The sequence below is a fragment of the Manis javanica genome, chromosome 7, assembly GCF_040802235.1.
Source record: "Manis javanica isolate MJ-LG chromosome 7, MJ_LKY, whole genome shotgun sequence".
NCBI classification, from domain to species: domain Eukaryota; kingdom Metazoa; phylum Chordata; class Mammalia; order Pholidota; family Manidae; genus Manis; species Manis javanica.
Window position 1 is genome coordinate 25,313,434 of NC_133162.1, and position 22,524 is coordinate 25,335,957.

The 22,524-nt window shown below is 55.2% G+C and overlaps 1 protein-coding gene across 1 annotated transcript; it reads right to left on the minus strand.

The window, feature by feature from the left end:
• Positions 1–7,491: 7,491 nt before the first annotated feature.
• On the minus strand, positions 7,492–21,488 carry TRIM8 (tripartite motif containing 8). The gene is made up of 6 exons (XM_017658057.3): positions 19,859–21,488; positions 10,961–11,056; positions 10,453–10,686; positions 9,665–9,696; positions 9,419–9,534; positions 7,492–9,069 (listed from the first exon to the last, which is right to left on the minus strand). The coding sequence occupies exons 1-6, from the start codon at positions 20,426–20,428 to the stop codon at positions 8,462–8,464; spliced, it is 1,656 nt and encodes a 551-aa protein (XP_017513546.1). The 5' UTR covers positions 20,429–21,488; the 3' UTR covers positions 7,492–8,461.
• Positions 21,489–22,524: the final 1,036 nt, after the last annotated feature.

The window sequence follows — 22,524 nt, forward strand, 5'->3', positions numbered from 1 at the left end:
ACCACTCCTGTCCACACTTCCCAGGAAAGGAAACCAAGCCTCTAAAAAATTAAGTCACTTACCTAAAACTGCACAGTTAGGAAATGGCTTGGCTGGGATTCCCATCAGCAGGAGAGCCCATTTTTCTCCAGGACACCATCTTGTCTAAACACAGGACTGGGAACTGCTGGGAGCAGGCACTCCAGGAACCAGGGAGGTGAGCAAGAGGCCTGCCTCCGTCTTTATCGCCCCCATGTTCAGGATCCACAAGACCCTTCCCAGTCCCAGAGGTGGCTGCTGCTCTGGAGGCCACCACCAGAGGGTGCAGGGGGTCCTAGCCCTGACAACAAAGGAAAGAAGCCGGGGAGGATATTGCCCTTCCGGCCCTGGCCTGGCGTTAGCTGCCGCCATTCTCACCCAGGGCTCAGCAACACCCTGCCAGTGCCCAGGCCCAAAATGGAGGAGAAGGGTGCTGAAGCAGAGGGCCAGCAGTTCCAAGAGCACACTGACCCAGCTAGAGGGGAAGGAGAAAGGCTGGCTGCAAACAGATGCATGCCCATACCAACCGCCCACAATCTTCCTTCACCTGTTAACAGAATGCACGCCCCTGAAACTAGACAGACCTGTCACCTGGGCCACCGCTGACCCATATAGGAGAGGAGGTCCCACTCCAGGGTGCAAGGTCTGGCACTAGTTGAGTGCCCCTCAGCAGGTGCCCTTGTATAGGTCACAAACTGCTCAGGCATACTTGGTAGCCCTACCTTTACACCAGCCAGACTCCTCCCTGGGCCTAGTTCTCACCTGGTCCATCGACCTGCTCTGGGGAGTCGGAGCCAGCAGCCTCTCTTCCTTAGCCTTCCTTCCTGGCAAGAGGTCAGAATCATGCACAATCATGCTGGCCCACTGTGGATAAAGAGAAGGTTCCTGTGGCCAGGATTCTCACCTGGCCCTGGTTAGCTAACTCACTACACATATGTGAACAATACATCATTATTGACTACATATAAAGAGCTCTGTCCAGTACTCTGGGTGACACGGTGGCACAGCTGCAAGGCTGCAGGAGAGCAGAGACGAGAATGAAGTGGTGGTAACGCCAAGGACAGAGACTGAAACAGCTGTGGGAGCAGAGAGGCCCAGAGACAGAGACCAGCTTGCTGCATGCAGACTCGCTCTGAGTGTACGGGATTCTAGTGATTGACCTGCCACCATGGAAATAAATAAAGCTGGGTATAACCCTTTCATCCCAAGAACGTTCTACTGTCATTTCTTTGGTCACATTAAATCCATAGTGAACTTGCCTGGGCTGAAACCCATTGGCAAGACACCCACCACGCCAAAGCCCCATGGATTCTGTCTGGAGGCACAGAGCAAGCCTGATCCAGGGCTTCTGAGTATGAATGGTGCTTCTTTGGAGCCTCCAGACAACGGGGCCAAAGTACTTTTCCCTTCTGGATGCTATAGATGACTTTGAACAGAAGGGAACAGGAGCTTTGGTTTGTAAGATACAGCCCATCCTAGGGCCAAGGGATGCAATCCAGCCCAACTCTCCCTTCAATTCCCCCATCATCTCTGGGGGGTCAGCCTGGACTTCACCCTGATTCACTCTCCAGGCCGCTTTACCAACCTGAGACCCTCAGATCTGCCAGAGCAGAGAGTTGAAAGAAAGAAAAAGAGGAGGGAAGGAAGGGGCATTCAGGGACCAGGATGCTGATCCAGGCAGGAGGGAGGTGTCTGCACAGCTGCAGCAACCCCCCTAACCCTGATCTGTGAATGGGCACATTACCCACTCCTGCCCGCCTGCCACGGCTCCTGAAACAGTTGGTCCTAATGAACGCAAAGCAGGCAGGGCAGCTGTGTGCATTATCCATATGCATGGGAGGTGTATATTTATCCTCATGGCCCACCCCACTCAGCAGCTGCCGCCATCCCCTATGCCAGGAGGGTGAGTGGGCATGAGCACCCAGGCTGCTCCCAGGCCCCTGGGCCTCCTCTCCTTTCAGCCCTCCCTCCCCAGCCCACACCCACAGCCTTCACTTGACCCATTTTGGAGGCAGAAGTTTGTGTGTGTGCTTGAGCGAAAGAGAGAGAGAGAGAGAGAGAGAGCGCACATCATTTCCCCAGTTGGTGCTTTTGATTTCCTCTGAAGTATCTTGATTGCGGACGTACAATGGCATCTTGCTGCCAGTGCTCCCTCAGCAGCTTCTGGCTCTGCACTGCCTCCTCCCTGGGGCTGGAGTTTTCTGCTGACTCCAGGGTCCATGGCTGGCTGGCAGGGAAGGAGAAGGCCTGATCTGGGCTGCCATCCCTTGGCCTGAGCAGTGGGTCCTGGAGGCCAAGCCACAGTCCTCCCTGTTTGTTGGGCTGGGGCTGACCTGCACCCTGCACCTCTACCTCCTCTTTCACTTGGACCCCCTCTGCCTCCTAGCTGGCCACCTTGTCCTCTGCTGCCTGGCTACTCACCTCCTTAGGGCTCAGAGCCATTGTTCTAGAACTCAGTTCCCCCACTCAGATGCCCCATGGGATACAAACTGGTTACCCTGTCATTTAAGGCCCTCTGATCTGACCCCAGCCTTTTCTATAGACCTGTTAATCATGGATTCCCACATTCCCTGAGCTTCAGGTGATCTATCCTTACTTCCCCTCAACTGAACCCTCACAGTTTTATTTCCCTACCTGTGCTCACAGCCACCTCTTCCCCAGAGTGTCTGTCCCCTCTTTTGTGATTTTTTTACCCCTCCTTTAGGGCATGATCCAAGTCCCACCTCCACAGGAAGATGGCCCGGTACCATACAGCCAACCGGGCTGCCTTGTGAAACTCCTAGAGCCCTACAGCCTAGGCATTTGGCATTCATTCATTCAGCAAACATCTCTTGAGCAGAGGCAAAACACTTCCTAGGCCTCATGTGTGGCCCTGTTCTCTCCTGCTCTCAGACCTCATCACTCACTGCTCTGCCCCTCACTCTTTCCAGCAACACCCCCCCACCCTTGCTGCTCCTCAAGCAAGCCTCGTCTGCCTGGGGCCTTTGTACTTGTTCCCTCTGCCCAGAGCACTCTTGCTCCAGGTGCCCCAGACCTTGCCTCCTCACACTGAGTCTCTGCTCAGTGGCCCCAGTTCAGTAAAGCCATCCCTGACTACCTCCTTACATAAAAATTGCCAGGCCCTCTCACCCTGCTTTACTTTCCTTCATACTACTTACTATTATTTTTTACCTAATAAATCACTCATACTGATTCATTATCATCTGTCTCTTCCCCACTGTTATCAGCTCCAGGAGGGCAGAGAGTTTGTGTTGTTCACTGATTGGAACAGTGCCCAGCATTAGGACTTCAGTAATTATTTGTTGAACAAATGAATGAATCAGACATTTGGCTCTGAAAAATCAAAGATGACCCCACATAATAGGTGGTGGGGAGCCACAGCTGGTGGGAACAGCATTTAGTGTGGACGGAGAGTCCCTGCTAGGCCATGAGCTGCCCACTTGCATCCATGCCCCACAGCAGGCACAGACATGGAGAGTATCTGATGACAACATCCAATTCACAACCAGGCAGCCAGGACATTCACATGGACAGTGGCTATCACTGCCCTGCCACTTTTTCCAGGTGGCTACATCACCCTAAATATTCAATTCCTGGAAACCTGCTCCCTCATTCCATTTCTTACCTGCAGTTTTGAGATTTGCCCTATGCTACCTCCACCCACCCCATTCTGCAGGCTGTTGGAAACTATGCAGCACACTAACCATTTTATCATGTTCTTCTTGCCTCTTGCCTCAATGTCAATAATGAAAAATAATCTATGGAAATGAGCAGATGGGTTCTCTCTTAAGAAAGACCCAATTATTGAAGATCTAGTGCAAGAAGAAGTCATAAATATCCCAGTTTGCTGCAGTTGAGAGGAGGTAGAACTACACAGCAATTAAAGAAAACTGGTCACTCATGGAGAAGACATTCAGACTCCCAGAACTCTGGGGTAAATCCATTGTCAAGTCCCTGCACCATAAATGCCAGGGACAGGGACTATGAGGGAAGAGGCCCTGGGCTCTCGAAGGCTTTCCCACTCGCAGGGGGTGATTCCCACACACCATGGAGAATATGACAGAGGCCAAAGCCCTACACACCAGATTTGTTTTTTGTAAGAGCTTTCACTATAGAAGGAGTGTCTTGAGGTTAAGTTTTTTCTGTTTCTGGAAGAATTTAAGCAGAGTGAATACATCCTGCCCTAGAAGAGAAGAAAGTCTTTGGGGTGCAGGTGGAAAGGGCAAAATGTTGGGGAAACAAAGAGACAAGTGGAAGGAAGAAGCTGTTCTTAAGGCCAGCCCACCCCTGTCCAGGTCCATGAGCTCCCACCCTGGCTGCTTCTGCCCTGCACTCTGAGCTGTTTCCCATTGCCCTCACCCTCCAGTGAAGTTTCTGGGATCTTAGCCCGGAATCCCAGGCCCTAGCCTCCGGGCTTTTGCACAGAGTGTAGGGAAGGAGCAATCCAAGAGTGCCCTCAATTTCATTTCTTGCCCCTTTAATTTGAAGAAACAGGACTCTAGAGTGTTTTAGGATCCCAGGTTCTAGAGACCACTGTCTAAAGCACCTCCAAGGAAGCGTTTTCCAAAACTATATAGGGGGACCCTCACTTTAGAAGAGGGACTAAAATGTGGTGGGGTCTGTCCAAGGACACCCACGGATCATTTCTCTACCGCCATTTAACCCCCAGTCCACTAAGGTCAACATTCCCAGTTCTTTGTAGGCCTAGAGCCCTAGGTGGAACAAGGACACGTTCTACACCCTCTCCACCCCCTTGCCCCCTACCCCTGGAATTTACAGGAGGAAGAGGTGGGGTAGGGAATCCCCCAGCGGCCCAGCCCTGGTCCTGAAAGTGCTCATTGGTTCTCCCCCACCCTCAGATGGGAGAAAATGAAGGTGTCTTGAGGAGAAGGCATAATGCGAGAGACAGGGTCTGAGTGGGTGGATGTGAACATGGGCTGGAAGAACCCAGAGGTGAGGTCAACAGGTGGGGTCTCACTTCGAGAGAGGGGCCCAGGGTGCTGACTCAGCGGCTGTCGCTGCTCAGGGTGTTCCCAGCTGCCCTACCCGCCTCCTCGGCCCCAGGGTGCCCTTTGAAGCCGGGAGGGGGCTTTGATTCCCCGGATCTCAGCTGGCCCGGCCAGATGCGCTGGGGGAGGGGAGGAGTCAGACCACCCCGCAGGCCTCGCTCTCTCCCGGCCTTCTGCACCCCTCCTGGGCACCAAGACTGTTTCCGGCTGTTGCAGGGGGCACCCGAGGCACCCCCCACCCCCACCCCGCCTTGCAGCTGTTCCCCAGCTGCTCGGCCCCGCCCCAAAGACAGCTGGGAGAGAGGCTGGGGGCGGGGAGCGGGCCGCAGCTGCTGGGCTCCGCGGCTGGGACCCGCGAGGACAGCGACATGAAAGAGCTCAGGCCGGCAAGGGTGGCGGGAGGAGGAAACCCCCCCGGCAGTCGCCTCCCCGCGGGCTCCGCACATCTGGGCCACAGAAGCCGCCGCCCCCAGTCGGTGGAGTGGGGGAGACGAGCTCTCGACACCCAGCCTTTCTCGGAAAGGGGAGGAGAGAGCGCCTCTCGGGAGGGAGGGAGGGCACCGCCTGGGGTGTGAAGAGGTGTCTGAGTGTGCACACTAGTGCAGGGTGGGGAAGCTTCCCCCCACCTCATCGGCGCCCCTCCCCCCACGCCTTCTCCAGCGGCCGCTCCAGCTCGTTCTGGGCCTCCTCTGCTCCTGAACCTTTTGGGAGGTGTGTGACAGCTGCTTCTACAAAGCCAGGGACAGCTGGGTGGCTAGGAACAGCTGGGTGGGGTTAGCATCTCCCTGCTTTCCCCGCTGCTCCAGCACCTTCAGGCCACACTACAGGCAGCTGGATACTTCTGTAGCCTGTGTGCCTGAATATGTAATTTTCTGGGGTGCGCTTTCAAAGCTGAGACTTGGTGGGGTTCAAGCCAATCCACCCCCACCAGATTTGTCTCCATATCTCAGTCTGATTGATGTACCTGGAGAAAGGGCCCCTCCCATCTGCTAAAACAAAACTAGGTCAAATGAGAAAGAAATCGGGCAGCTTTTTGTCTTGGCTCCCATCTCCTGGCACAGAAGATGTCCCAGGGTTCCTGACAACTAGAGAAAGGGACAGTGAGACAGGAGCAGATGTGGTCCACCAGCACCTGCCCTAGGCATCCTTCCAGCCTGGACTGGAGGGGCAATGAGCTCCAGCCATCTACCCCCTCTTTAACCCCAAACAGGTGCAGGGGAAGGGCTAACTGTTGTCATCCAGCTCCTGGCTCTGCCTCCTGGCCAAAGTGGGGAGGGAGGAGCAATGAAGCAAAGGTCTACTCACCCCACATTGAATCATTTTCTACTCTCACAGGAGGGGAGGACCAAGACTGGGGTTTGGTCTGGCCAGCCCAACCAGCTAGGGGACATGGCCTGGCCATGTCCTCCAATATGAGTCCTTATTTTTCTGAGAAAAGGAGTACTGAGAGGTTGGTGAAGAGGCTTGGACCCCCGGCACAGGACTTATTCATGGCTCCCTGCCTCTCTCTAGACTTCCTGGAGTGGGAGGCATTCAGGTCTGATTCCATTAGGCAAGGGGAAAGAGAACTAGGCAACCAGTAGAGAAGCTCCTTCCTACTAGATGAAAGGCATAGGCTGCCTTAAGACATAAACGGATCTGTGCATGTTAGGCAATACACCAGAGATCACATGGTGTATGGGTATGCCCCAGCCCCTCCTTCCACCCAGGCATCCCTGTGACAAGCAGGACCCTAATCAGCCCCTCAGGGCAGCACTTTTCAAGCCCCAGGATGAATCACAATTATGAGTTGAAAATGCAGATTCCTGGGCTTCCAGCAATTTCCATGAGTCTAAGCAGAACCCCAGGAATCAGCTCTTTTAAGAAGCTCCAAGACACACTAGAGACTTTGATTGGGTTAGGATGTCTTTTTCACCTTACTGTCCTATATCCATGCCTCCCAGAGCCGAAGGTTTTCCTGCCTGCTTTTCCTCCATGTTCAGAGGCAAGGGCCAGAACCCAAGTCACCAAAGGAAGTATGGAGCCAAGGCCCAGTTAGACTAAATTCCAAGGTCTGTTCTGCATCTGGACCCATGGCCCTGCAGTACCTGGCACTTAGCATGTGCTCAATAAATACTTGTAGACTGAAGGAGGTAAACTGTGCAAGACTCAAAGAAAGCTATTTTCTTCCTTGTCTGTCCTAGCTAAGAGCATGTTGGCAGAACCTCAAAGAGATGCCAGGGCCCATGAAGCAGGGGGCTGGGCCTGGTAAGCCCTCAGCAAATATTTGGGAAGTGAACCCAAGGCCCAGAGTAGATGTAGTTAGTGCCTGATGAATTGACACTCACAGGCCTGGAATAGGCCAGACTCAGGAGGGAAGACAGGGAGGACAGGGGTTTCCATCCCTAGAGGGCCCCTCCCCACACCAACACCTGAAGACTCCAGACCTTGGGGAGTTGGGGGAAGAGGCGAGGCAGGGAGTGGGTCTGCGCCATTATGTTTATTAGAAGGTTGGATTTCGGTGTGTGCTCTAGACAGATTACAGAATAAATACCTGCGCCTTGAGAACAGGAAGTCCACAATTCATACAAAGTGCTCACTACAGGAAGTTGCTGTGTCAAAATCCAGGCAAGGACCCAAATCGGGGCAGCCCCTCCTTCCCCACTGACCTCAACAAGGGCTGTGCTATGTTTTTATTTTATTATTTCTTTTATTTCTCTTTATTATTATTAATATTATTATTATTTGCTTTTGCTGTGGTCACTATCATTGGCAAAGTTCCTTTTCCCCTTTCCTGGACATGGGGTTCCTGTCTTTAAGATTCCACTCTGAGGCTGAAGGTGCCAAAAGCTGCTTGAGAAGTGGCCTTTGAACTCTGACTGGGAGGAAGGTGAGAAGGAAGCAGAAATCATTCTTGGTTTAAAAAAAACTAAAAAAACAGAAACAAAAACCAAAGCCCACAATCTACAGTCATTCCTTACTCAGTCAGTGATCAAACTGCCCAAAAGAAAAACAAGAGGAGAAGCAGGCCAGCAAGCACTGGTCCTTCCTTCCAGGGCTGGGTGAGGAGGGTTGGGCCCCCCGCCCAAGGCTTCAGGGGAAGCTGAGGCTCCTTCCAGCACCGGAGTGGGAAGGGGGAGGAGTGGAAGAAGGAGAGACAGAGAGAGAGCTCAGCGCCTTGAGGTAGACGCTTTTCCAACTCAAGGGCCACCCACGGCCCAGCCCAGGCCAGCTCCCACCGTCACCTCCATGTCCAGGAGATTAATAATAATAATAAAAAAAATCAAAAACAAAACCCAACACAAAACAAAACCCAAAAGGAAAGGACTTGAGGGAATCAAGGAGAAAGGGAAGGAGGACAGAAAGGTAGAAGGGCAGGTCTCTGGATGCATAATTCCCAAGCCACTGGAGGCTGGGGGTGAAAGATTCCCCAGCGCCCCACCGCCCATGTGGCGTTAGCTCGTCACGTAGTGTTTGGTGGACGGCTGCCCATACACCCTGTAGAAATCCTGGTGGCCAGGCTGCTGGGAGGCGTCGAGCCAGTCTCTGACTGCCAGGCCAGGAAGGGACTGAGGGACGGAAGGTGTGGGTGGGAGTGGGTGTGAGTACTCCTGCGAGGGCACTGTCCAGGGGAAGTGGCCGGAGCGGGGGTAGGGCTGGTGGCCACCATGGTTGGCCACGGAAGAACAGTAACAGTTGTCCACAGAACAGACGAGAATCTTGCGGCCACCATACTGGGGGAGCATGGGCTGCTGGGCGGCGGAGCCATTGGGATACTGTGATGGGGGGAACACAGGACTTGAGTGCACTGGTTGGGCGCCTCCTGGCAGGGCTACCAAGTGCTGTGTGGAGCTGCAGGGCCCCAGGGGCTGCCCTGACTGGCCCTCGCTGCTGGTGGTGCCCGCTGCCCCATACTGGCTGCCCACAGGACCTGACGACGTCTCTAGGAAACTGGCTTCTGGGAAGGCTGTTGAGTGCTTGCGTTTTTCTGCCCCAGAGCTGCTCACGCCACAAGGGTACAGGGGGACGCTCTGCAGAAAGGGCACCGGTGTGCTGAAGGGGCCTGTGGAGAATTTGGGGCAAAAGTTGCCAAAGTTCCCATCCCAAGCAATCCAGGCCTCCCCAGCCCCTTTTCTATCTAGGGGACCAAGCACATTACATCATGCACCACCTTGGTCCATGCTCACTATTCCATTAGCACATACACACAGTTATTATTCCCAGTTTAGAGCTGAAAACACTGAAGATCAGGGAGTTCATGAGGCTTTCCCAAAGTTTCAGAGTCAGGTGTGGCAAAGCTAGGGTATGAAGAAAAGGTTACCTGACCAGGCCACACTGCCTCTCAGAAGGAAGGCTCTGGCATTTAGCCCTGCCCAAAGGGCTCTCTCCCTTCCCAAGGACCCCACCCTCACCTTCAAGCATCTTCCGCAGCTGCTTCTCCTTCTTGGCCACCTCGTTCAGGAAGAGCTTGGAGTTCAGGTGGCCGATCTTAGGGGGAGAAAGGGTGCTGCCAGTGCAGGTCTGGGTCCTGGGGGCAGTGGACGGGGCATCTGCTGTGAGGAGTTATCACCAGTGAGCCCGCCCTCCCTCCCCGGGTGGGCTTGGCCCCCCAAGCTCCCTAGATGCATTCTCCTGAGGGCAGGCAGCCATCTACTCACCTGTCCATTAGGATTTTCACAGACTTGGTGTTCTAGGGGGAGAGAAAAGGGTTAGTCAGTGGGAAAGGCAGCATGGGAGAAGGGAAGACAGAAGCTGGCCTTCCTCCCCTTCCCAGGCAGGGCTGGCCTTCCAATTCTGGCCAGAGGGTGGCAAGGTGGGTGTCTCCATTTTTAAAAGATAAGAATAGCCAACATTTATGGGACACTTGCTATGTGACAGACAACACTAAGTGTGGTCTCTACATCCATCCTTTATCTACACAACGGCCCTACGAGGAAGGTTATGCTGGTGCACAATCCTTCACCCAAGACCTTTGGGGCCAGATGTGTTTGGAACTTAGAATTTAGAATTTTTTTGGTTTTAGAAGGGAAATGTAGTGCCTGTACCATACATTACATATCTTCCTCAGTAGGAAGATCAGTACTTCTGCAGTAAAATGTTTGAAAGGCCACACATTGCCAACATCTGTTCAGGTAAATTTTTGCTGGTAAATGAGTTGCCAGAAATTTTTTTTTCAGTTTTCAGAGATTTTTAAAAATTGGAATTGTGGATAAAGGATAGTAGATCCCTATTATCACCCCATTTTATAGGTGAGAGAGCTAAGGCATAGGGAACATACTTGCTTAGGGTCACAAAGCTCAAAAGAGAGTAGGAGGGTTTTGAATCCATGAAGCCTGGCTCCTGTAAGCCATGCTGATGGGGGAAATTGGCTGGGGAGCAAAGTATTTTAGATCCCAATTTAGAAATGTCTTCTGGGTCCTACCAGCTGGTCCCAGGCCCAGCCCACCTTCATGAAGCTGACATCCTCTGTTTTGTCAAAGAGCAGCTGCAAAGAGCCCAGCAGCTTCTTGGCCTCCTGCATGCGCTCCCCAAGGTGCAGCGCCTGCGCTGCGTTCTCGCTGCAGAACTTGGCCTGGGCCTTGTCCAGAACCTCCACCGTCTGCCGCAGGTCCTCATCCAGTAGCTGGTGCAGCTTCTCATACTGCAGCCGCACTTCTTCCTTCAGTTGGCTCACCTTCTCCTGTGGGCACAGGGGGCAAGAGTGGGCATGCAGGTAAGTACTGGGGACCTCTCGATGCTGCTCCTGCCTGTCTCTCATCCTGGATGGTATCTGGGTCCCCAATCCCCCAGGCTGCCCTGGCACCAGTAGGGGCTCACCACTGACAGTTCATTGAATGACTGACTGAGGGTTCTGGCACAGAGCCAACCATGCAGTAGTAGCCCAGCAAGGAACTAGCCCAAGGACCTGCACTCAAGCCACCCCTATCCCATCCCCTGGGCTTGGGCTTGGCTACCTCCACAAGGCGCTTGTCTGACTCGAGTTTGTACAGCTGGTCCTCAATGTCCTGCTCTCGCTCTTCCAGCCGGTCCTGCTGCTTCATCAGCATCTTCTGCAGGGACAGTTGGGGCAGGGGCATCAGAGGGGCCTGCAGCTTCACCTCTTACCAAAGATGGGTGAGCACCATGCTTCCATCTAGAGAACAGACTCATCCTATAGCTCCTTTGACCTAGATGACCTGAAATTTCTGCCATCTAACACCTTTTTGCCTCCATGCAATCCCAGAGGCCTGGTGACAGCTGTCTGGCCAGCCTGTTCCCAGGAACAAAAAGCCCGGAATAGCTTCCCACACATATCTAAACCATGAGCTTTCTGAGGACAGAGTCAGACCAGCCTCTGTTCTAAGAATTTTTCCTGTAGAGACTTATCTAATGATCCCAGTAAAGCTATGAGACAAGTTCTATTATTACCCTCATTTCAGAGAAGAGGAAACCAGAGAGGTTAAATAATTTATCCAAAGTCACACAGCGAGTGAGTGTCAGACTTGGGATACAACCCTAGGTGATCTGGCAGTAGGGTCTGTTCTTATCTAAGTCATGCTGCCTCTCTCTGGGGAGTCCCATCTCAGAGATGCGTACTGTAAGATGCAGAGGGTCAGACAACTTTCCAAAGTCACATAGGCCCTCTGGCCCAGTCCAGAGATCTCACCCTATACTTGCTTTACACTTGTGTGTGTGTGTGTAAGGCAAACTAGCCACCTGCTCTCTGCACTTGAGGCTGCCAGCTAGGCCACTGAAGTCTTCCCTAGCTCCCTCAGCCCCTTAGTTGGACCCAGGTGGAAAGGAAACTGGTTCTTTTAAGACCCAAGGCCAGTCTTGTAGAAGGTCCTGGACCAAGCAGCTCTTCTCAGCCCTTAATTTCCTGTCTCCACAACCCCTCTCCTCCCAGCCCTACCCATCCCAGATGCTTCATCCATTCCCATCAACCTCCTCCTCTTCAAGAACCCTCTTGAACAACCCAAGACATACCTCTTCAAACAGGGTCTCTCCCCCTGCTCAAGAACCCTCAGTGACACCCTTCCTCCAAACACTTTAGCATGGTATGAAGGCTCTCTTATGACCTGACTCTCTCAGCAGGTAGGCTGGTATCTGTCCTTATTACTATGAACATTTGAACTCCCTGCACTATGTTGATAGTTCCCTGCAGTCCACAGTGCTCCCTCCCTCTCCTTGTCTAGCCTTCAAGGCCTAGTTTAAGGCCCCACTGCTTTAGGAAACTGTCCATGACCCCTGCTTGGAGTTTGTGCAGGTCTTCTCTACCCTGGCCCTGCAGTGGGGCGGTCATATTCTGCCGTCCCTTCATAGCTGTGCAGTCAAATACAGTAGCCACTAGTCACATGTGGCAGTTTAAGTTAATTAACCAAGTTAAACTATTTCTTCAGTTGTACCACTTTCAGCTTAAGTGCTCAATAGCTATGTGTAGCTAGTCGCTAGTGGAAGGGGCACTACAGATACAAAACCTTACCACCATCACAGAAAGATCTACTCTACTCTTTACGCTGTCTCACAAATGATCTGATCTCCCTACAAAACTCAAGTCCTCTTAAAATAGGCCTTTGCTGCTGTCATTTCCCATCTCCCTTCCCAGCCAGGCCACACAGAGGCCCCAGCACCCTACAGATGCATAACATGTTTACTGAATAAGCCCATGGGTTTTACATACTAAATAAGGTTTGCAAAGCAGTTTGCACAGAGCCTAGTTTACAGTAGGTGTCCACTCCACAAGGAGTGGTTCTTTTTATTCCTCTGTGTAGGACTCAGAGTGACTCTCAAGTTTGACTCCATGACCCCCACTTCCACTCACACCCACCTGGCTTCCCAAACCCTCCCTCTTCTTTCCTTCCCCAGTCCATTTTACATATGGGGAAACCAAGGCCAGCAAGAGAATTCAGCAACCCCATTTTGTGTTGGTGGCTGCTCTAGAAACAAAAACCCAGGACTCTAGGAACAGGAGGTAGGGGGCAAGGCTCAGATTCTAAGCTGGGGAAGCCTGGGGCACACCCTTGCTTTTCAATACCCCAGGAAAGGACATCTAAGAACCAGCCCCAGAAGACCCTGCCCTGCCCCTAGCACCTTGCCCTTCCAGCAGGTCCCCACCCCAGCCCAACGTGCACAGGGAGCTGCTGCCAGCCTGGGAGTCACAGCCTGAGAAACAACATGGCTGGGTGGAGGGCAGGAATAGAGGCAGTCATGTATCTTCCCAGCCTGTGAACCTGCCCCCAGGTGTGCAAAGAAGGCAGGCAGTCGCCTGCAGTACCACCCAGATACGTGCACACAGACACACACACACACACACACACACACACACACACACACACACACACACACACACACACACACACACACACACACACACACACACACACACACACACACACACACCCGCACCCCCCTCGCCTCCCAGACCCTGGGACCACCTCCTGCCCCATACTGCAACTCTGCCTGGTGAAGCTTGTGTCTCCTGAAGGCCCCAGACAATCGAGGGAGGCCTGTCGTAAAGGTAAGGTGACCAGGCCACCCCTTCAGGACCATTAGGCTCTTTTACCTCCCCTGTAACAAGTGCCCTCAAATTGTTTGCTGAATGCCTCATATCCACACTCAGGACAGCACCCCCCCACCCCTACCCTGCCCCAGGTACATCTCAGGCCCCAGGCCACTTTGGCATTCCTGGTGCCAGAATATCCGAAAGCCCAGGACCCCACTGACTCCCACACATCTGTGCACCAGGGTCTCCCTGCCCAACCTCTCATGACCACAGCCATCAGCAGCAGCTTAGGGGTGCATCTGGGGCCGGCCCAGATGAGGGGCAGGGGAGAGGCAGCTCCAGGTAGATTCCCAGCCCAATTTCTCTCAGAGGTTAGGAATGGGGCTGTTCCATTCCCACCCTCCAGACCAGTGGGAGGTTTCTCTGGCTTCCTGAAACCCCCTCAGGAAGTTCATAACTGACCCCTCAGGGAAGAGCCAAGGGCTCCTGTCCAGTCCTGGGGTGTGAGGCTCAACCCCTTCCCTCTTCTAGGCTTTCCCCAGAGCCCTTCCTGGCAACACTTCCACCCTGGTACTCTGCGGTCTCTTCCCTTAGCTTCACGGTCCAAGTACTGGCTCCTACCTGCCCAGAGCCCTCTGGGGTGGGAGCCCAGTTCAGGCTTAGCAAAGGCAGTGGCCACACTCCCTAGCAGGTGGCTGGGTTTCATTTCCCTGCCCCCAGCTCAGAGGCCCCTGGGCTCTTGTCTCTGCTGCAGGGCGAGGGGAGGGGGCAGGAATGGGAAGGAAACTGGCTAGGGGTTGCAGCCAGGGAGGTCTGGTAGGAGGGCCCATGCTAGCCAGCTCACCCTTGCAGTGACTGCCTGCTCTTGGGGCCAGGTGATTTTAATTCTGCCACAGACAACACCTGGGGGAATCACGGGGTTGGAGGGCACTGGGAAACTGGGGAGAAGAGAAATATATCCACTTGCTGTCCCTTCATTACCACTCATCTCAGTTTTACCAAATGACCGAATTAGGTCGCTGAGAAGCTGAAGATGGAGAGCAGAGAAAGGAAGGCCTGGATCCCTCCCCACTACCAGCAGCCTCCTTTCCATCCCAACCCCGAGGGAATTGTTGAGCACTGAGGCCCCATTTCCCATCTTGGATAAACCCGCAGCTGAGAGATAGGAATAATTTCCCAGCTTGATTCAGAGCAAGGGCTCTCCATGTGGTTGGGGGTGGGAGGCACTTTACAAGCTGCTCCCAGCTGACAGTGGGTCACCTGGACTGTGGCACACCTCAAGTGTATAGGAGCCAAGTGGTAGAGTGGAGTGGAGTGGGGAAGCATAGTCCAGACTAGCAGCACTTCAGGGCCCAGGCCTCCAGCAGGAAGAGAGGCAATGTGAGGCCCAGCCCCACTCAGCAGCCCCTGGCCCGGTGGGACCTGCCCACTCTTATCCTTGTCCCTGTCCCTCAGGGCCTAAGGCCTCCCATGGTCACCTACGGACCTGTGAAGGCATCAAGAAGTCCTGGGGGCACCCATTCCCATCCCTCCAAGGCCCCAGAACTTCCTGATTCTCATACCTGTTGCCCAGTGTCCTAGACTCTGTCTTGAGTTACTCCCTGATTCCCCTGCCAACCTGGAGAAGGGGGCAATCATAAGACCCTTACATTCCTGCCCTGGGAAAGCCTGGCACTTTTGATGCCAAACTGGACCAGACAGACAGGTGAGGCCGTGGAGACTCTAGGCTGAATAAAAGTTAATAAATAATAATATAAAATCCTAAAGTTAACCTTGGAGAGAAGCAAGGTCAGGAGAGAACAGAGCCCCAGGGGCTGGGCAAGGCAGGCCGAGGTTTTCAAACAGGGCCAGGGCTGGGTCCAGCAGTCTCTGCAGTGGGCAGTTCGGGGGCAGAAGAGGGAGCTGGGCTGCTGACTCACCTCTTCCTGCTCAGGCCCCTGCCCAGATGACTCTCATGCCAGCTCCAGCTCTGGTTGCACCCCCTGCTCAGAGCTACCCCATCCTAATCTTCTCCCCAACTGCCATGCCTACCCCCCTACTTTCCCACATAAGCCCTGCCCCAGGAGTATGTTAGCATCCTCTCTCTGGACCATAACACTCTCCCCTCGTCTCAGAGCAGCTTCTGCCTGCCCTAGAGCCCCCTTTCCATGTCTCAGCCCCTGCCTTGGGCTACCCTGTGGACCTCCAGGCTAGGGCAACCACAAGAAGAGGCTACAGGGCAGCAGCCTGAGCAAGCAGAGAGGCAGCACCTCGGAGGCAAGGCCCGGCAGACCCCAGAGAGGGTTTCCCAGCTGCACAGTGGAATTAGCTTTTGCCATGCAGAGAGCAGCGCTCTGGGGCAGCAGAACAAAGAGGCGAGAGAGAAAGCCCCCCTTTGTCTGGGTTTGAATGCCAAGCCAACCAGGAAGGAAGGCTTTTCCAGAGCTGGGGGTGAGGCCAGCCAAGTCTGCCTGCTCAGTCTGGGGCAGGGGCCCAAGCTGGGGACCCCTTCCTATGCCCACCCAGACTGCCCTTAACGCAGCATTCCAGGATAGATCCATCAGAATTTACCTCCAACACCTGTCACAGGCAAAAAGCGTTTCCTTAAGGTGAATCCCATCTTCCCCTACCCTTCCCAACACCCCACCAGGTGAGAAAGTCCCACAAGATTCAAACCAACTGCTGCCTGGGCAGGCAGTCCCACACTAGTGTCATCACACTGACAGTCACACATGCACACTCAGCTTCAACCTGCTGGTACACAGTGAGCAGGACACGCAGACACCCTCCCCTCTCTCACAAGCACAAGTGCACACGTCTTCCTGACCCTGCAGCCACACACGGGACAACTACAAAATTAAGTCAGTCTCTCACATTGTACCTTCTCAGAGATACACATGAAATACAAAAAAATTAGTCACATGTAAGATATACAACCAGACATGCTGGTTACACACATGCGCACACACACCTACAGACAGACGTGGAGGCACAGCCACCCAGAGTTTCAGGAGGCAGAGCAATCAATAGAGTGTGCATGACAGGCGTCTGGCTGTGTCAGCAGGATCCCAGGGTGGAGGTGGGGGACTGGGCCTCTGCCTGACGCTCCTCTCTGCCTGGGGCTCGGGGAGGAAGTTCCAGCCAGCACCCCCTCTGGGCAGACTCAGTAAGAATGGTGTAGGAAGGGGCGGCTACATGACCCTCACACCTCACATGCTCAAGGCAGAGATCAGGCCTAAGACCTAAGGAGAGTACTGGCAGGGGAAGCAAAGCAGTGAGGTCTGTGCTGCCTGGGTCAGGCTGGGCTGCAGCCCCAGCACAGCTGGGTAGAGCAGCCTTCACTCCCACAGCCCACCTGGAGACAGACACCTGGAATGAAGATCAAGGACCCCTGCCAGGGTCCCAGTGCAACCCCTCCAACCAGGGGCAATGTGAACAGGGTAACCTCACCCCCACCACTGCCAACCCCAAACTGGCCCAAGCATTGGGATCCTCTCCCCCAGAGAACATCTCTTTTCAACTCTAAACCTCCAAGAGTGAAAGGCACAGGGTCCTGCAACATTTCCAGCCCTGACCTGGGTCCTAGGAATGACAGAGAGGCGCAGCTCTGACCTGAAAACACACACACACACCTGCATAGCCTCTCACACATAACCAGGCCTTATCTTGGGTCTTCCTTCCATGTTGAGGGAGATCATGAGATAGGGGTGCTCCCAGATTATACCAGTCCCTTGTTGCTCAGATGAACCCCTAAACCTGGGGGTCTATAAGAGGATTTGACCACCTAGGTCTCTCTGCCTGTGTTGAGTATGCCAGTGGGGGCCACCAGGGAGAAGTTGGTCAGGGTTTCCTATTTCTGGCCAATAGGGCATTTCAGCAGCCTGCCCACCTACCCCACCACCACTCCCGCCTACCACCGGAACACAGAAGAGGAAGCACAAAAAGCCAAGCTATATTTTAAGGCATGTGTCAGGTCTCCAGGCTTCTGCTCTATATCCAGGAGAATTCTGTTGTCCTCATCCACGGCACCAGCAGAGGTCCTTTAAGACAGGCTCCCCGGACAAGGGAAAAGAGGCCCTGAAAATGCTCCTCCCCCTGGCTGGCCTCCAAAGAATAGAGAGCTCAATGGGTTCTTCCATTCAGGGTCCCTAGGGTTCACCCTTTCCTCCAGGGTGGGGCCTCCCTTCCCCCACATTCAATAAGTGGTGCTGGACTATTGCAGGGTTTCCAGCTCCAGTGCCCTAGGGCACCAGAGAGAATCTGAGAGCCTGGGATGGGGGAAGCTTGAGGGGGATGAGACTCAGGCTGTGGGGCACAGATGCTGAGTGCACAGAATTGCACATCTGGCCCTGATGCATCCCCACTACTTCTGAGCCTGCATTCACCAGGAACAGGAATGAACACACACACACACTCACACACACTCACACACACACACACACACACAGAGCTGCTGACACAGTTCAGCACCTGCTTTGATCCAGTTTCTTTCTTGTGCTGAAGGGATCAGGGATCCACTGGTGGGAACCCCAGGGTATACTCTGCATGCATGGGCCACCCACCCCTCTTCCTCCAACTATACAGGTATATTTGAGGGCAAAGCAGACAGTCTTAGAGACACTGGCAAACACAGACGCACATCTAAAGATACTCTCCTACTATGCTGCCCCCTCCTCTGTTCCCTTCAGCTGCATCTCCAGCTTTCCTCTCTAACTTTCCACTGCCAATCCCAAGAAGAATTGGACAGCGGCGCTCCTTTCTCCTGCCTCTGCACTTTTCCAACTGTCTGTACCAGACCTTCAGCCTTTATTAATAGCAGCAGCTTCCCAATACTGGGGAAAGGCTGGGCTCCACTTGCCCCAAGTGGGATTGTGGGAGGACACCAGGGGCTCATTCCTTCCCATAGGCCTCTGCCTTTTCCAACTATTGTAGAGGGGAGGCAGAATGGCTCCTCTCTCCATCCCCCATACTTCCTTTAAGAAGCCAGAGGGGTACTGGCACAAAAACCCAACCAATTGGAAACTAATTATATAGTAAATTTTATTTGTTATCCCTGCCCCTGCTCTCCTGCCTTTTGTTAGTTGTATGTGTATGTTTTTTAATTGCTAAACAGTGACTCATTCTGACTGGTCTCCCCACAGGAAACAGCCTCTGTGTATACCCATCCCCTGCTCAGAGCTTCCTCATACCCAAGCTCCCCACTGGCCTCAACTAGCCTCCAGGGCCCCCACCCAAAAACACTCCCAGTCCTACCAAAGGCCAACGTCAGCCCCATGGTATCACACCAGGCCCCAAGCTGGAGCTTCTGAGACGCTCAGACAGTCTCAGGCCAATCCCTTCCTTCTGGTATGACTCAACCTCAAAAGCCAGGGGACCAGGGTGGGACCTAGGAGGAGTCCCCCTCCACTGAAGGGGATGGAAGTATTGCCTCAGTCCAGTTCCAAAGCCAGGCCCAGAGGCCTAAAGGGGGAAGGCGGTTTTGACATTGGCCGCTGCTGCAGGGTGTATACAATGGGAGGGGATGCGGTTCTGTAATCACCCGGCCTGCCGGCAGCCCAGGGGAGCCAGCTGCCTGAAACCAGATTGCAAGGCGGCTCAACCTTAAACCCACAGGATTCTTTTTCCGTCTTCCACTTCCCCTCCCCAAATGTGGGAGGGTGGAGATAGCAGGCTAGGCTGGGAGAAAAGGGTTCAGGGTGATGAAGACACATACTTTAAGGTTTGTTTGTTCATGCAGACACATGCAACACTCCCACATACGGAAGGCAGCGATTCTCACCGATGGAGAGTGTGCTATCGGAAATAATCCAAATGGCTGAGACACTGTCCCATGATGCCACTGGCTGTCCAGGCCTTGTCCAGATAGATACCCGGAGTTCTGTTCTCCCTCCGGAAGCTCCCCGTCACCCCCCCAATGTGTTTCCAATAGGGCTTGAAGCTAACATGGCTGCTTTTGTTTACTTCCTCATTGGTATGCCAGCATCATGGATCATGTCAGCCACAGCAGCGGCACCAGGACACTCATTACATAAACAGCAGCTGGAGAAGCAGGACCTGGGTCACTGCCTTGGTGACTTCCCGTAGGGCCTACAGAAACAAGGCTGGAGCGGGAGCTGCTTGTAAAACATTAAAACAACACCCAAAATCTAGTCCTGATAGCCCCACACCTCAATTCTATAAATGACCCACAAGATGGACCCTATGAGCACAGGTGCGGCAACATATCAAGTAGCGATGGGAAACCTTTCTTCCCAAAACCTTGCCCCCAAACTTTCGGAGTAGAAGAGTTTGCTAGGGGGCAACTGGTCTGATGTCACAAGAGTCGGCCTGTGCGGATGGGTGGTCCCCAGGCGATCCGGACCGTGTATGTATGTGTGTATAGGGTACTTGCCCGGATCTCATTCCTCCGGATCTCCACGTCGCACACCGAGTGTCCCTGATGCGCACCGCTGTAGTAGCAGCAGTACTGGCACACAGCCACCTGCTCGGCCTCGCAGTGGTACAGGCGGTAGGCGTTGTGCTGCGGGCAGCTCCAGGCCCGCACGTCGTCCGCCTCCACCAGGAGGTGCCCGCGGGCGGTGGAGGGCTGCTGCAGGTGCGTCTGCACGTGGGACTGGCAGCAGGGCGCCTCGCAGCGCAGGCAGACCTTCTGCGCGGGCAGCGGGGGGCCGCGGCGGCAGAACACGCAATGCAGCGCCGCCGCCGGCTTCTCCACGTGCAGGGCGTTGAACTTCTCCACGATGTTGGTGAGCTTCAGGTTCTTCTCCAGGCCCGGCTTCTGGTTGTAGGCCTGGTTGCACTCCGGGCAGCGCACCAGGCCGCTGTCCTTGGCCCACGCCTCGCCAATGCAGCCCCGACAGAAGTTGTGTTTACACGGCAGTTGCACCGGCTCCACGAAGACATGTAGGCAAATGGGGCAGATGAGCTCCTCCTCGAAGCAGTTCTTCCAATTCTCCGCCATGGCGGCTGCGGGTAGGGGGCCCAGGAAGATCTCCCCAACTCCGCAATCCTGGGGGTCTGTCCGGTGCCGCTGTAGGCCCACCAAGCCCCGAGCTCCGGCCCCCGACAGTCGCTCAGTCACCAGCGCCTTCCGCGCGCCCGCCCCCCAGAGGAGGGAGCCTCGGTCCTCACGCCGCGCGCGCAGCCGGCTGCGTCTCCTCCTCCACCCGAGCGCTTAGCGGGAGGCGGCGGACTGCGCCAGGGCCACGGCCGGGGCACCAGCCCTGGAGGGGAGCGCCGGGGTCCAAATTCCATAAAAGAAGCCGCTTCCCCGTCCGCGCGGTTAGGGCAGCGGCGGCCTGAGGCCTGCTCTCGGCCCTGCGGCTGACATTGGGGCGCGCCCCACGGAGAACAGAGGCCGGGAGCCGCACACTTCCTCTAGCGACGACGGCGGCGGCGGCAATGGTGGCTTCTTCCCGGCTCACCCGCGCCGCGCCTCCCGCGCCTCGTCCGGGGTCCGTGAGGCAGGCGAACCTAGTGTGGCCGCGCCGCTGTTTGCTAGATCCGCACCGGGCAGCCGAGGCGGGCCAGCGGTCCCTGGGCAATGACGCGGACGCCCCCCGGCTGGCCGGCCGTCTGCGGGTGCGGGCTGCGGGGCGCGGGCCGGCCGACTCTGGGGCGCTGCGTGCGCGCAGAGGCAGTCATTCAGATGAAATTCCAGTCCGCGTCCAGAGACACCAGCCCGCCTCTGCCTTCCTCCTCCCTTCACAAATAGAAACGGAAGGGGGAGGGAGAGAAGTGGGGAAAAAAAAAAAGCCGACCAGAAAGGGAGGGAGGAGAAGCCCCGGCGGTGCTCCGGCCTGACCCCCTCGTCGCTACTTCTGCACTCCCCAGAGGCCCGGCGCTCGGGGCCCCCGCCGCGGAGAGACCCCGCTCTCCGTCTCCGCGCTGGGCGGGCGTCTCGGCTCTGCCGAGGAAAACAAGGATTGATCAAACTAGAAAGGAATTTTTCTCAACTGCTAATGAACAGGAGGCTCGGCTCCCGGCCCTCCCCTCCCTCCGCCCCAGTCCTCCCCCTTCGCCACCCCGGCCCCCCTCCCTCCCCACTTTCTTTTCTTCTCGGCCTCTGCTCCGGCCTGGAAGTCTCGGGGCTGCGGTCGGAGCCAGCCTGCGGCGGTGGGGCCGGGCCGAGCCAGCCGGGCCGGGCTGCCGCCCTCAGCGCCCAGCCATCTTGGGCTCCTGGCCGCCGCTGCGCTCGGGGTCCGGGCGCGCTCGCTCGAGGGTGCTCAGCGTTTTCTCTCTCACAATCTTTTTTTTTTCCTGGTGGGATTTTTTTTTTTTCCCCTTAAGGGGAGGGCTGCTGGCCTCCCTCAAATTAGGAGAGAGAGATGGGAGAAAATGCCAAGTCCTGATTTCTCTCCACCTCTGCTCCTCCCACCCCGGTCCTTCCCCGAAAAAAAAAAATTAGAATTGGAAGAAGTCTGCAGAAAGGCGAGTGCCTGCGGCCCCCGGCTGCTGCCCAGGCGACGCGTCCGGGGCGGGCCCGCGCCAGTCGCTTCTTCTGTGCGTCCGTTCGCCTGCCCGCAGCTTCTCAACTGAGGGGAGGGCACTCCGGGCAGGGTCTCCGCAGCGGCTGTCGCCTCAGAGCTTTATCTTCAGATCAAAAAAAAAAAGGGAGGAGGAAAAAAAAAAACCAACACTTATCACAGCCACCTTCAGCCATCTTGCGTGTATATTATTATTATTTCAGGAATAATCCGTTTAATAAAAATAGCTGTGTCTCAAGCCCCCTCCCTCGAATCCTAGGTTCCCCGCCCTCCTTTAATAATCTCGGTAATAAAAATGATCTGCGGCCTGGGCAGCTCTTTTCCTGCCTCAGCTCGCTCAGGCTCCGACTGTCCCTCCCCCAGGAAGGGGGCGCGTGGCGGAGGTGGGGGGCGGCGGCTGGCGTCCCTGCTGCCCGCCGGTCGGGCCCTCAGCTTCTGCTGGGAGGGAAGGACGCCCGCGTCCCTACCGCGCTGTTGCGAGGGCGGGGGAAGGCCCCGGTTCGCGGGAGCAACTGGAGGGGCGCACAGGGGTCCCCTATCTTCCCGCCACCGCCCGGCCTGGGAGTATCGG

Coding starts and splice junctions, on each gene's coding strand:
- TRIM8 (XM_017658057.3), bottom strand. CDS start 20,428: ATGGCGGAGAATTGGAAGAACTGCTTCGAGGAGGAGCTCATCTGCCCC. Junction 10,687..10,960: donor CAGACAAGCGCCTTGTGGAG/GTAGCCAAGCCC, acceptor CTGTGCCCACAG/GAGAAGGTGAGCCAACTGAA. Junction 9,070..9,418: donor GCTGCGGAAGATGCTTGAAG/GTGAGGGTGGGG, acceptor AATTCTCCACAG/GCCCCTTCAGCACACCGGTG.